General features: G+C 46.6%; 1 protein-coding gene across 2 annotated transcripts; it reads left to right on the forward strand.

Annotated features, from left to right (window-relative positions):
• The first annotated feature begins 501 nt into the window (after window positions 1-501).
• LOC139269102 (polyubiquitin-C-like) lies at window positions 502-2,865 on the forward strand. Of its 2 annotated transcripts, none has more exons than XM_070888203.1 (2): window positions 502-608; window positions 1,605-2,865. In XM_070888203.1, the coding sequence occupies exon 2, from the start codon at window positions 1,608-1,610 to the stop codon at window positions 2,754-2,756; it is 1,149 nt and encodes a 382-aa protein (XP_070744304.1). In that variant the 5' UTR covers window positions 502-608; window positions 1,605-1,607; the 3' UTR covers window positions 2,757-2,865. The 2 variants fall into 2 exon arrangements, with proteins under 2 accessions (XP_070744304.1, XP_070744305.1); XM_070888204.1 differs by having other exon boundaries at window positions 514-580.
• Window positions 2,866-14,416: the final 11,551 nt, after the last annotated feature.

Genomic DNA, 14,416 nt, shown 5'->3' on the forward strand with positions numbered 1-14,416 from the left:
CCCCTCTCCCCCCCCCTCTCTCTCCCTCTCCCCCCCCCTCTCTCTCTCTCCCCCCCCTCTCTCTCTCTCTCTCTCTCCCCCCCCTCTCTCTCTCTCTCTCTCCACCCCCCACACACCACCACAATCTCTCTCTCCCCCCCCCCCCCTCTCTCTCTCTCTCTCTCCCCCCACTCTCTCTCTCTCTCTCTCTCACCCCCCCCCCTCACTCCCTTACTCACCCATGGCTCCTCCCTCCGCGGGCCGCCATTGGTCGCATTCTCGGAGCTTCTGGAACATGCGGCCGCAGCACCGCCCGACACACAGCGCCACATGCGCCTTTGTGCGCGCACCCAGAACAGACCGATACATTAAACAAAGAGTTTAAGAGGAATAGGCGCCGAACAATGTTTTCCATCTGCCCACTGTGGCAAATCACAAAACAGATGTGTAATTGTGAGAGAAAGTGCGGGCTCAGCAGCTATTGTAGTGCGCGGAAAGTAGTGCGGGAGGCGGCGGAGGGCGCACTATAAAGGCGGGTGCGGCGGGCGGGCAGCCATTCCCGCCGGAGCCTGAGAGACCAACACAGACCGAGACCCGAGCCGTGAGTGAGGAGCCCGAGCCCGAGAGCCGTGAGTCCGCCCCCCCCCTCCCCCAGCGCCGCACGGCAATGTGAACACAACCTGCTGCAAACACTCGGCCTTTGTGGTGTGCCAGCACTTTGTGTTTTCAGTTCCGATCGCCATTACCCGCAGTATCCAGCGCTTTGTTTGAAATGTATATTACTGGCTGTGTTTATTGAGCACCAGTCGTAATTCAGTATTCGTTCTTTTACAAACTGGAAAGAGTAATTGTTCCAAGAGAAAAACGCGCATTTCTGATTTCCGGGCCTAAATATCTTAACGGCCGCGAGCCGGCCCGGGTTCACTTGGTGCCCCGCGGTTCGGCGAGCCGGCCCGGGTTCACTTGGTGCCCCGCGGTTCGGCGAGCCGGCCCGGGTTCACTTGGTGCCCCGCGGTTCGGCGAGCCGGCCCGGGTTCACTTGGTGCCCCGCGGTTCGGCGAGCCGGCCCGGGTTCACTTGGTGCCCCGCGGTTCGGCGAGCCGGCCCGGGTTCACTTGGTGCCCCGCGGTTCGGCTTAAAATGGAGTCCGAGTCCATGACGCAGCTGTTCTTCTTTTGGGCTCCGCGTTCTCGCGGTGCTTGCTCAACTCGCGCGGGGGGGGGGGCGCGGCCCGTGACGTGTAGCTGGGGGGGGCGGGGCCGTGACGTGCCGCGCGGGGCGGGGCCGTGCCGCCTCACAATGCCTGTCGTGTTGCAGTGTGGGACGGTGTCAGACGCAGCCTGCCCTGGGACTGGAGCCAGTTTAATTTTGACCTGTACAGTTGGTGAGTCATCATTGCAAGCTGCAGTTCCATCTTTCTCTATGTAGTCTGGGGTTTGGGTAACCGTGTTTCAGTAAAGCCTGATACTGGGTGTTCACAGGGTGGATGGTTCACTGGGGTAAAGTTAACCATCTCTAATCTCCAGCTATGCCAGTTGTATATAGTTAGTGAATTATAATCTAAAGGTTAATTGATTTGATTTTAGAATGATGACAGGTGGTGACTAGTTTCTCTTGTGTTCCAGAGCATGCAGATCTTTGTGAAAACCCTGACTGGCAAAACCATAACACTTGAGGTTGAGCCCAGTGACACCATTGAAAATGTAAAGGCCAAAATTCAAGATAAAGAAGGAATCCCACCTGACCAACAGCGTTTGATCTTCGCTGGCAAACAGTTGGAAGAAGGACGCACACTTTCTGACTACAACATCCAGAAAGAATCCACTCTGCATTTGGTGCTGCGTCTGAGGGGGGGCATGCAGATCTTTGTGAAAACCCTGACTGGCAAGACCATCACCCTTGAAGTGGAACCCAGTGACACCATTGAAAATGTAAAGGCCAAGATTCAAGATAAAGAAGGAATCCCACCTGACCAACAGCGTTTGATCTTCGCTGGCAAACAACTGGAAGATGGTCGCACTCTCTCAGATTACAACATCCAGAAAGAATCCACTCTGCATTTGGTGCTGCGTCTGAGAGGGGGCATGCAGATCTTCGTGAAAACCCTGACTGGCAAGACCATTACTTTAGAGGTAGAGCCTAGTGACACAATTGAAAATGTAAAGGCCAAGATTCAAGATAAAGAAGGCATCCCACCTGACCAACAGCGTTTGATCTTCGCTGGCAAACAACTGGAAGATGGCCGCACACTTTCTGACTACAACATCCAGAAAGAATCAACTTTGCATTTGGTGCTGCGTCTGAGGGGCGGCATGCAGATCTTTGTGAAAACCCTGACTGGCAAGACCATCACCCTTGAAGTGGAACCCAGTGACACCATTGAAAATGTAAAGGCCAAGATTCAAGATAAAGAAGGAATCCCACCTGACCAACAGCGTTTGATCTTCGCTGGCAAACAACTGGAAGATGGTCGCACTCTCTCAGATTACAACATCCAGAAAGAATCAACTTTGCATTTGGTGCTGCGTCTGAGAGGGGGCATGCAGATCTTCGTGAAAACCCTGACTGGCAAGACCATTACTTTAGAGGTAGAGCCGAGTGACACAATTGAGAATGTCAAAGCCAAAATTCAAGATAAGGAAGGAATCCCACCTGACCAACAGCGTTTGATCTTTGCTGGCAAACAGTTGGAAGATGGTCGCACTCTCTCAGACTACAACATCCAGAAAGAATCCACTCTGCATTTGGTGCTGCGTCTGAGGGGGGGCAATTGTTAAACTACTGTTGTACTTTGCTTCATTGTTGTGGGTAATGTTCTTGCCTCTAGCTTAAAAGTTCATTAAAGTGTGTTCCCATGTCATTCAAAATAAAATTGTTGCAAGCTTATTATGGTCTGGTAAATTATTCTAAGGTACAAAGGCATCTGCACTACATAGAAGCATGTGGTTGGATGCAAGAGGATACAAATCCTTAAATTTGGAGTTGTGCTGTTCAAAGATGTCAGGAAGCGCTGCTTTACACAGTCGTAGAATCAGGAATTTACAGCACAGGAGGCCATTTTGGCCCATCGTGTCTGCCGGCTAACCAGCCTAATTCCACTTTCCAGCCCTGGGTCAGTAGCCCGGTAGGTTACAACACTTCAAGTGCACAGCCAAGTACTTCTAAATGTGGTGAGGGCTTCTGTCTCTACCACCCTTTTAGGTAGTGAGTTTCAGACCCCCAACAACCTCTGGGTGAAAAACATTCTTCTCAAATCTAATCTAAACCACCACCTACTTATACATCTATGTACCTGTCTCTTGCAAAGATGCTTCAAGGGGATTATAGACCGGCTAATTGAATTGGCAAGAGCCTGGCAAATGGAATATCGTGTGAAGTTACCCACTTTGGTAAGAAAAATAGAAAAGCAGTAATTTTTAAATGGTGTGATTGGGAAATGTTGGTGTTCAGAGTGACTGGTGTCCTTTTACACATCATAGTTACAGGGACAGCAGGCAATTAAGTTGGCTATTATTACAAGAGTAAAGATACTGCAATTATATGGGCTTGGTGAGACCATACCTGGAGTGTTGTATACAGTTTTGCTCTCTAAGGAAGGATATATTTGCCATATAGGGATTGCAATGAAGGTTCAACAGACTGATACAAAATCAGAATGCTGGAAATCTCAGTGGGTCAAGCAGCATCTGTGGAGAGAAAAATAGGTAACCTTTCCAATTGAACTTTTATGTTAATCCAGAAGGTTGTAAAGTGCCTCAAAGATGAGTTGCTGCTTCACCAGACTGATTCTTGGGATGGGGGAGATTGTCCTAATGAGAGATTGAGTAGACTTTAGAAGAATGAGTTAGAAACATAGAAAATAGGTGCAGGAGTAGGTCATTTGGCCCTTTGAGCCTGTACCACAATTCAATAAGATCATGGCTGATCATTCACCTCAGTACCCCTTTTCTGCTTTCTCTTCATACCCCTTGATCCCTTTAGCCGTAAGGGCCATATCCAACACCCTCTTGAATATATCCAATGAACTGGCATTAACAACTCTGCGAAAGAGAATTCCAGAGGTTGTTAACTGAGTGAAGAAGTTTCTCCTTGTCGCGGCCCAAATGGCTTAACCCTTACCTTAGACTATGTCCCCTAGTTCTGGACTTCCGCAACATCGGGAACATTCTTCCTGTGTCTAACCTGCCCAATCCGTCAGGATTTTATGTTTCTGATATTCCATTGGCCTTCCTGATCACTTGCTGTATCTGCATACTAATCTTTAGTGTTTCGTGCACCAGGACCCCCAGGTACTGCTGTAGTTTAAATAACTTGCTCTTTGACAGAAAAAAAAGTGCAGAAACTCACTTTCCAACATTATACGCCATCTCCCAAATTTTTGCCCACTCAGCCTGTCTGTCCTTTTGCAGGTTTTTTTGTGTCCCCACCTTTGTATCGTCAGCAAACTTGGCTACGTTACACTCGTCCAAGTCGTTAATATAGATTGTAACTAGTTACTGATTGCCAACCAGAGAATGAACCATTTATCACGATTCTCTGTTTGTTAACCAATCCTCTATTCATGCTAATATATTACCCCCAACCCCGTGAACTTTTATCTTGTGCAGTAACCTTTTATGTGGCACCTTGTCAAATGCCTTCTGGAAGTCCAAATACACCACATCCACTGGTTCCCTTTTATCCACCCTGTTACATTCTCAGAATTCCAGCAAATTTGTCAAACATGACTTCATAAATTCATGCTGACTGCCTGACTGAATTATGCTTTTCCAAATGTCCTGCTACTGCTTCTTTAATAATGGGGACTTGCAACATTTCCCCAACCACAGATGTTGGGCAAACTGGTCTATAGTTTCCTGCTTTTTGTCTGCCTCTTTTTTTAAAATAGGGATGTTACATTTGCAGCTTTCCAATCTTCTGGGACCTCTCCAGAATCCAGAGAATTCTGGTAAATTGCAACCAATGCATCCACTATCCCTGCTACTTCTCAAGACCCTGGAATGCAAGCCATCAGGTACAGGGGATTTATCTGTGTTCAGTCCCATTATCATACTGAGTACTACCTCCTTTGTGATTGTGGAACGTTCCTCCCTTCCCCCCCCCCATCCACTGTTGGGATATTTTTAGTGTCCTCTACCGTAAAGACTGATACAAAATATTTGTTTGGAGTTTCTGCCAACTCCATGTTCCCCATCACTAATTCCTCGGTTTCATCCTCTTAATGGACCAACATTTACTTTAGCCACTCTTTTTTTTTATATACCTATAGAAACTCTTGCTATCTGTTTTATATTTTGTGCTAGTTTATTTTCATAGTCTCTATCTTCCCGTAATCATTTTTTTAGTCATTCTTTGCTGGCTTTTAAAAGCTTCCTAATCTTCTGTCCTCCCAGTAGTTTTGACCACTTTGTATGCCCTTGTTTTTAATTGGATACCATCCTTTATTTCTTTAGTTAGCCATGATGGCTATCTTTTGTTTTACATCCTTTCCTCCTCACTGGAATATATTTTTCTTGAGTTATGAAATATTTCCTTAAATGTACACCACTGTTCATCAACCATCCTACACTTTAATCTATTTTACCAGTCCACTTTAGTCAACTCTGCCCTCATACCTTTGTAGTCTCCTTTATTTAAGCTTAGTACCCTGGTTTGAGATCCAACTTTCTCGCCCTCCATCTGAATGTGGAATTCAACCATGCTATGATCACTCATTCTGAGGGGATCCTTTACTAGGAGATTGTTTATTAATCCTGCCTGATTACATAGGATCAGATCCAAGATAGCCTGCCCCCTGGTTAGCTCCGTTACATACTGCTCAAGGAACCCGTCCTTTATGCACTATGAACTCTTCCTCAAGGCTACCCTGACCAATTTGATTTGTCCAATCAATATAGAAACATAGAAAATAGGTGCAGGAGTAGGCCATTTGGCCCTACTAGCCTGCACCGCCATATAATGAGTTCATGGCTGAAAATGCAACTTCAGTACCCCATTCCTGCTTTCTTGCCATACCCCTTGATCCCCCGAGTAGTAAGGACTTCATCGAACTCCTTTTTGAATATATTTAGTGAATTGGCCTCAACTACTTTCTGTGGTAGAGAATTCCACAGGTTCACCACTCTGGGTGAAGAAGTTTCTCCTCATCTCGGTCCTAAATGGCTTACCCCTTATCCTTAGACTGTGTCCTCTGGTTCTGGACTTCCCCAACATTGGGAACATTCTTCCTGCATCTAACCTGTCTTTAACACCGTCAGAATTTTAAATGTTTCTATGAGGTCCCCTCTCATTCTTCTGAACTCCAGTGAATACAAGCCCAGTTGATCCAGCCTTTCTTGATGGGTCAGTCCCGCCATCCCGGGAATCAGTCTGGTGAACCTTCGCTGCACACCCTCAATAGCAAAAATGTCCTTTCTCTAGTTAGGAGACCAAAACTGTACACAATACTCCAGGTGTGGCCTCACCAAGGCCCTGTACAACTGTAGCAATACCTCCCTGACCCTGTACTCAAATTCCTCGCTATGAAGGCTAACATGCCATTTGCTTTCTTAACCGCCTGTTGTACCTGCATGCCAACCTTCAATGACTGATGTACCATGACACCCAGGTCTCGTTACACCTCTCCTTTTCCTAATCTGTCACCATTCAGATAATAGTCTGTCTCTCTGTTTTTACCACCAAAGTGGATAACCTCACATTTATCCACATTATACTTCATCTGCCATGCATTTGCCCACTCACCTAACCTATCCAAGTGGCTCTGCAGCCTCACAGCATCCTCCTCGCAGCTCACACTGCCACCCAATTTAGTGTCATCCGCAAATTTGGAGATACTACATTTAATCCCCTCATCCAAATCATTAATGTACAGTGTAAACAGCTGGGGCCCCAGCACAGAACCTTGCGGTACCCCACTAGTCACTGTCTGCCATTCTGAAAAGTACCCATTTACTCCTACTCTTTGCTTCCTGTCTGACAACCAGTTCTCAATCCATGTCAGTACACTACCCCCAATCCCAAGTGCTCTAACTTTGCACATCAATCTCTTGTGTGGGACCTTGTCGAACGCCTTCTGAAAGTCCAAATATACCACATCAATTGGTTCTCCCTTATCCACTCTACTGGAAACATCCTCAAAAAATTCCAGAAGATTTGTCAAGCATGATTTCCCTTTCACAAATCCATGCTGACTTGGACCTATCATGTCACCTCTTTCCAAATGCACTGCTATGACATCCTTAATAATTGATTCCATCATTTTACCCACGACCGATGTCAGGCTAACCGGTCTATAATTCCCTGTTTTCTCTCTCCCTCCTTTTTTAAAAAGTGGGGTTACATTGGCTACCCTCCACTCCATAGGAACTGATCCAGAGTCAATGGAATGTTGGAAAATGACTGTCAACGCATCCACTATTTCCAAGGCCACCTCCTTAAGTACTCTGGGATGCAGTCCATCAGGCCCTGGGGATTTATCGGCCTTCAATCCCATCAATTTCCCCAACACAATTTCCCGACTAATAAGGATTTCCCTCAGTTCCTCCTCCTTACTAGACCCCCCGACCCCTTTTATAACCGGAAGGTTGTTCGTGTCCTCCTTCGTGAATACCGAACCAAAGTACCTGTTCAATTGGTCCGCCATTTCTTTGTTCCCCGTTATGACTTCCCCTGATTCTGACTGCAGGGGACCTACGTTTGTCTTTACTAACCTTTTTCTCGACATATCTATAGAAACTTTTGCAATCCGTCTTAATGTTCCCTACAAGCTTCTTCTCGTACTCCATTTTCCCTGCCCTAATCAAACCCTTTGTCCTCCTCTGCTGAGTTCTAAATTTCTCCCAGTCCCTGGGTTCGCTGCTATTTCTGGCCAATTTGTATGCCACTTCCTTGGCTTTAATACTATCCCTGATTTCCCTTGATAGCCACGGTTGAGCCACCTTCCCTTTTTTATTTTTACGCCAGACAGGAATGTACAATTGTTGTAGTTCATCCATGCGGTCTCTAAATGTCTGCCATTGCCCATCCACAGTCAACCCCTTAAGTATCATTCGCCAATCTATCCTAGCCAATTCACGCATCGTACCTTTAAAGTTAGCCTTCTTTAAGTTCTGGACCATGGTCTCTGAATTAACTGTTTCATTCTCCATCCTAATGCAGAATTCCACTATATTATGGTCACTCTTCCCCAAGGGCCTCGCACAACGAGATTGCTAATTAATCCTCTCTCATTACACAACACCCAGTCTAAGATGGCCTCCCCCCTAGTTGGTTCCTCGACATATTGGTCTAGAAAACCATATAGAGGTTAAAATCACCCATGATTATTCCTGTTCCCTTTTTACAAGCCCAAACTATTTCTTGATTTATAATCTGACCAACAGAGTTGCTGTGTTAGGGGGCCTATAGACTATGCCCACCAGTGACTTTTTTTTCCCTTATTCCATATCTCCAGCCAAACTTTCAACATCCTGATCATTTGAGCCAATATCATTTCTCACTATTGGAGTGATTCCATCCTTTATCAATAGAACTACCCCACCCCCTTTTCCTTTCTGTTTGTCCGTCCGAATTGTCAAACACCCCATAATATTTAGTTCCCAGTCCTGGCCACCTTGCAACCACGTCTCTGTAATGGCCATCAGATCATACCCATTTGCATTTAGACAAAACGGCTTTTAAATTTAGTTTTTTTTACCCTTTTTTTCCTGCTTGTTTCCTCTCTTTCAAGCTCACTTTCTTCTTTTTTGCTTTCTTAGTCCAGCTTTACTTCCCTCCCTACTGAATCTATTCTCAGGTTCCCAGGAAGGCTGCTGACTTTCAATGGAGAAGACTGCAGATGGCCTTGTAGGATGAGCTCTCGGCTGAGAAGGCCTGGCTTTGGATTGCACCACCTCAGCATAGGCGGCAGCAGTCTGGGCTGGCTGGTTGACAGGTAACAGCAAGGGCACTGGCAGAGCAGCAGTGGTGGGAGGATGAATGCTGTCATTCTGAGAGAGGACAGCAGATTTGCCCTCCACGGAGCCACTGCCACTGCCAGTCCCCCGGGATGGCGCCTCAGCTATCCTAGTAATCTGTTGGAGGACAGATTGCTGGACTGCTTTGACACCCTGGAAGCCGCTTTCAACACTGGCAAACAGCCGTAATGGCAGCAGTCTGAACTTGCGTGGCAGAAAACTGAGCTTGCATGACTTCAGTCTTAGCTTCAGTTACAGCACTCAGACATTGGGTGGTTTCTGTTTGTGCTGCAATGGAAGCTGAGACTTTGGCCATCAGATGCATGATGGTTGGGTCCACAAGTGCACTAATGGATCTGTCCACCCCTTTCACGCTGGGAAAGAATGTGCTGAATCCTGTGCAAGGTCAGAGCTGGACTCCTTCATGCTTCTTGATAATGCATTCAGACTTTCTGGCAGGCCTGCCAATGCACCAAGCATTTTGTTGTTGCATACCCATCAGCTTTGTTCAGTTGGCCGTTCTATCGAAGTCCTCACCTGAGTCCTAGAATCATAGATAAAATCATAGAAATTTACAGCACAGGAGGCCATTTCGGCCCATTGTGTCCGCACCGGCCGACAAAGAGCTATACAGCCTAATCCCAGCACTTGGTCCGTAGCCCTGTATGTTACGGCACTTCCAAGTGCACATCCAAGCACATTTTAAATGTGGTGAAGGTTTCTGCTTCTACCACCCTTTCAGGCAGTGAGTTCCAGATCCCCACCACTCTCTGGGTAAAAACTTTGCCCCTCAAATCCCCTCTAAATCTCCTACCAATTACTATAAATCTATGCCCCCTAGTTGTTGACCTGTCTGCCAAGGGAAACAGGTCCTTCCTATCCACTCTATCTAGGCCCCTTATAATTTTATACACCTCAATCAGGTTTCCCCTCAGCCTCCTCCATTCCAAAGAAAACAAACCCAGCCTATCCAATATTTCCACATAAGTAAAATTCTCCAGTCCAGGCAACATCCTCGGAAATCTCCTCTGTACCTTCTCCAGTGTAATCACATCTTTCCTGTAATGTGGTGACCAGAACTGCACACAGTACTCTAGCTGCGGCCTAACTAGTGTTTTATACAGTTCAAGTTAGTTAGATGTGGCCCTTATGGCTAAGGGGATCAAGGGGTATGGAGAAAAAGCAGTAAAGGAGTACTGAAGGAATGATCAGCCATGATCTTATTGAATGGCAGTGCCAGCTCGAAGTGCCGAATGGCCTACTCCTGCACCTATTTTCTATGTTTCTATAATCTCCCTGCTCTTGTATTATATGCCTCGGGTAATAAAGTCTTCCGTATGCCTTCTTAACCACCTTATCTACCTGGCCTGCTACCTTCAGAGACCTGTGGACCTGCACTCCAAGGTCCCTTTGTTCCTCTACATTTCTCAGTGTCCTACCATTTAATGTGTATTCCCTTGCCTTGCACCGGTATTTATAAAACATCTTTGGATTTTCCTTGATTTTACTTCCCAAATATTTTTATGTTTTCTCTTTGCTTTCCTAATTTCCTTTTTAATTTCACCCCTGCACTTTCTATACTCCTCGAGGGTTTCTGCAGTATTGAGCCCTCCCTTTTTTTCTTTATCCTCCCCTGTATACCCCTTGACATCCAGGGAGCTCTAGATTTGTTCGTCCCACCCTTTTTTTTAAGGGACCATACTTGCTCTGAACCCTCCGGATCTCCTCCCTGAATGCCTCCCAGTGCCCACTGATAGCCCTTCCACCTGCCCAGCTTAATTCCCTAAAACTAAGTCCCGAACCATCCCATCCCTTGTTGGGCTTGCTACAAACTGGTTAAAAAGTTTTCCTGAATGCATTTTACGAATTCTGCACCCTCTATACCCTTCACACTAATTCTATCCCAGTTAATATTTGAGTAGTTGAAATTCCCTACTATTAATGCCCTACAGGTTTTGTACTTAGAAATATGTCTACATATTTGCTCTTCTATCTCCCTCTGACAGTTTGGGGATCTATAGTATACTCCCAGCAGTGTGATCACCCCTTTTTTGTTCTTCAATTCAACCTATATGGCCTCATTTGATGATCTTTCTAAGTTATCATCCCTCCTCACAACTGCAATTGTTTCTTTAATACTGCAAACCCCCTCTTTTTTTTACCCCCCTCTCTATCCCGTCTGAAAACCCTGTAAGCAGGAATGTTGAGCTGCCATACCTGTCCTTCTTTCAGCCATGTCTCAGTAATAGCTATAATATCGTACACCCAAGTGTCTATCATTGCCCTCAGCTCATCTGCCTTATTCCCTAGACTCCTTGCATTGAAGTATATACCATTTAGCACTGCCAAACTCCCTTGTTGTCTATTTTGTAGCCTTTGTTTCCTTTGCCTTCCAAATTCACGTTCTAATTTTCTGCTTTCCAATTCCAGCTTTCTTCTCTTCCTTCTGAATCTACTCTCGGGTTGGGGCAGAACCCGTGTGTGACCTCACCATCCGGGGAGTTGACACTTGCATTACCCTGTCAGCCTGCCCTGGCTGCAGCCCACTCGAACCCAGTGGCTCACCACATGCAGATCCTGCCCCTAAGCTACCCTCTAAAGTCCATGCAGTGCCAGACTCGCCTCTGAGTCAAAAGGTTGTGGGTTCGAGTCCCACTCCAGGAGCTTGAACACATAAATCTGGGCTGACAATCCAGTGCAGTACTGAGGTAGTGCTGCACTGTAAGAGGTGCCGTCTTTCAGATGAGATGTTAAACTGAGGCCCCTTCTGCCCTCTTAGATGGATGTAAAATATCCCATGGCGACTATTTCAAAGAAGACCAGGGAAGTTATCCCTGGTGTCTTGGCCAATATTTATCCCTCAATCAACATCACAAAAACAGATTATCTGGTCATTATCACATTACTGTTTGTGGGAGCAAGTTGGCTGCCGTGTTTCCCACATTACAATAGTGACTACACTTCAAATGTACATCATTGGCTGTAAACAGCTTTGTGACGTCCAGTGGTCATGCTAGGTGCTATATAAATGCAAGTCTTTCTTTTCTTTCAGTACCTGAACTGGTGGCTGCGACTATCAGATCAAATTATAATGTTTCTTCTTCATCATCACTCTCTTCTTTTGCACCACTGGCTGGCCAGGCTGGATTTCTTGGGTCTCTGAAGTGAGAAAGGCACAAGGGTCGGGTTGTGATGGGGTCGGGGGGAGCAAGAGGTGCATGCTTACACCATTTACAGCTTGTAAATCGGAAGAGATTGTGAGGGGGAAGCTGGATGCGAGAAGGGGGATTAGGTATAAGCATACCCTCATCTTCAATGGTTTCAGCACTGCTGCCGCAAGCCAGGGCCTCAGTCACAGCCACCCTAATTATGGCAAGCCTCCTCGAGCGGGTTCAGTTAGTTGCCGCTGCCTATGGTTATGTGCCATGTTGTCCTGCAAGTGAGAGGGAAGTGTGTCAGTGAGTGTGGTTCAATGTGTTTGGCTGATGTGCATGTCACTGTTGAATATCTGGCAGTGTGTGCAAGCTGTGAAATGTGGGTGTGAGGCTTGCAGCAGTGGTAAATTTCTGAGGGTGAGATACAGTGTTTGAATGTCAGGTATGAGTCACATTGATAGAGATCGTTGCTGGTGAGTAATGGGGCTGTGAGAGCCTAATGGTGCAGTTTGTGCGATACTCCATTTGAAGATGCTTTCAATGACCTTGACTACTCGTATGAGGTCATTGAACTTCTTCCGGCACTGCATTCAGGTTCTCGGGGTAACACTGTTGATATTAACCTCCGTGGCTAATTGCTCCTATTGCCTTCACAGTGTCTGCCTGGAGGGCCTCATGCCCCCTGTGGAAACAGGACCTCTCTCCTCTTCTCCACCTCCTGTTCTAAGGCCTTCAGTGCTGTGTCTGACAACTTTGGAGTCCTTTATGTGGGCTGCTGTGCCAGTCCTGTATGTTTCCCAGTTGAAATTCCCTTCTGTAATTACTTCCAGCACCTGGTGTTGTCAAGCTACACCTCTAAGAAATGAAGGCTGGTTTTAAAAAGTGCAGGCTAGCATCTGGGAAGGCGCTGAACACTTCGAGTCTCTTCGCCTGGAGTACATGGAAAGCAAGCGCAAACAGCGGAAAGAGCACACAACAACCCAGGCACCCCACCCACCCGTCCCTCCAACCATCGTCTGCCCCACCTGTGACAGAGACTATAGGTCCCACATTGAACTCATCAGTTACCTAAGAATTCATATTAGTGTGGAAGCAAGTTATCCTCGACTCCAAGGGGCTGCCTAAGAAGAAGAAGAATTTATTGTAATGTATTTTATTGTGATGATATGAAGAGCAGTGAAAAATAGATGTAAAACTATTGTAGAAAGTGCATGGTGTTCAGGATAAGGAGAGAAATGTGGGTAAAAATGTGAAACGTGCTCATAACTTTGTATTGGTACAAATTGTAACTGTCACCTCTTACCTTGAATAACCTGGTGAGGTAATTGAACTTATTCCATAACTGAGTAACTATTTGAGTTTCTGGAGAAGGCAATTACTGCCAAAGCCATCTCCTTCTACTGGGGTTGGACTGTACCCTTCGTGAGTTTCCTTCCTTCAGTGCCAAAAAGCTGGGTACTCCTTTGCCACATTTCAGCCAGTAACACCTCAATTGGAAATTTGGAAGATCAATGTCTTGAAGAACCATCAGCCTCAGACTTTGTGGCTGCACTGAAATGGTGCCAAGGTCTTTTGAGTTGCTTAATTCCAGTATTTATCTCCCTCCCAGTGATGAAATCCCAACAGAGAGTGCCCATAATATTAAAATAATGTTGAGATAGGAAAAGAGGACAGTCACGTTGGGGTCTGTGGTGGATCTGATGGTGAGGATTACGGCTTGCATGTCATCGTGGAGCAGGCGGAAGACGGTGACAAACTTTTGAGGGCAGCCGAATCTGAGGAGGACACTCCATGTTTGACAGTGTCGAAGGCGAAGAAGGCCATGTACAGGGGTTGGCGCTGTTCCCTGCATTTCTCTTGTAGTTGCCCCACGGTGAAGATCATGTCCATTGTGCCCCTTAGTGGGTGGAATTCGCATTGCGACTCTGGGAGGAGTTCTTCAGCCACAGGAAGAAGGCGATTCAGGAGGATTCTTGCGATGACTTTCCCGGTGGTCGGCAGCCCTGGGTGTTCCTGCCTGCCCTGGGTCCCTGGGTGTCCCTGCCCTGGGTTCCCCTGCCCTGGGTTCCCCTGCCCTGGGTCCCTGCCCTGGGTTCCCCTGCCCTGGGTCCCTGCTCTGCTCTGGGTGTCCCTGCCCTGCCCAGCCCACAGGAGGTGTCCTGGTTCTTGGAACTTTTCACACACAGCCGCTGGGGGGCAATTCGGAGTGAGCTTTAATGTAAATGCATTAAAATTGCAGTGAGCAAATGTCACGTGGTTAATCATCACACGAGGGGTGTCACGTGATCAGATGTCACATGATCAGCCCTTATCCAATATGTCAGAGGA

This window comes from Pristiophorus japonicus, chromosome 8, assembly GCF_044704955.1.
Source record: "Pristiophorus japonicus isolate sPriJap1 chromosome 8, sPriJap1.hap1, whole genome shotgun sequence".
Classification (NCBI taxonomy): Eukaryota; Metazoa; Chordata; class Chondrichthyes; family Pristiophoridae; genus Pristiophorus; species Pristiophorus japonicus.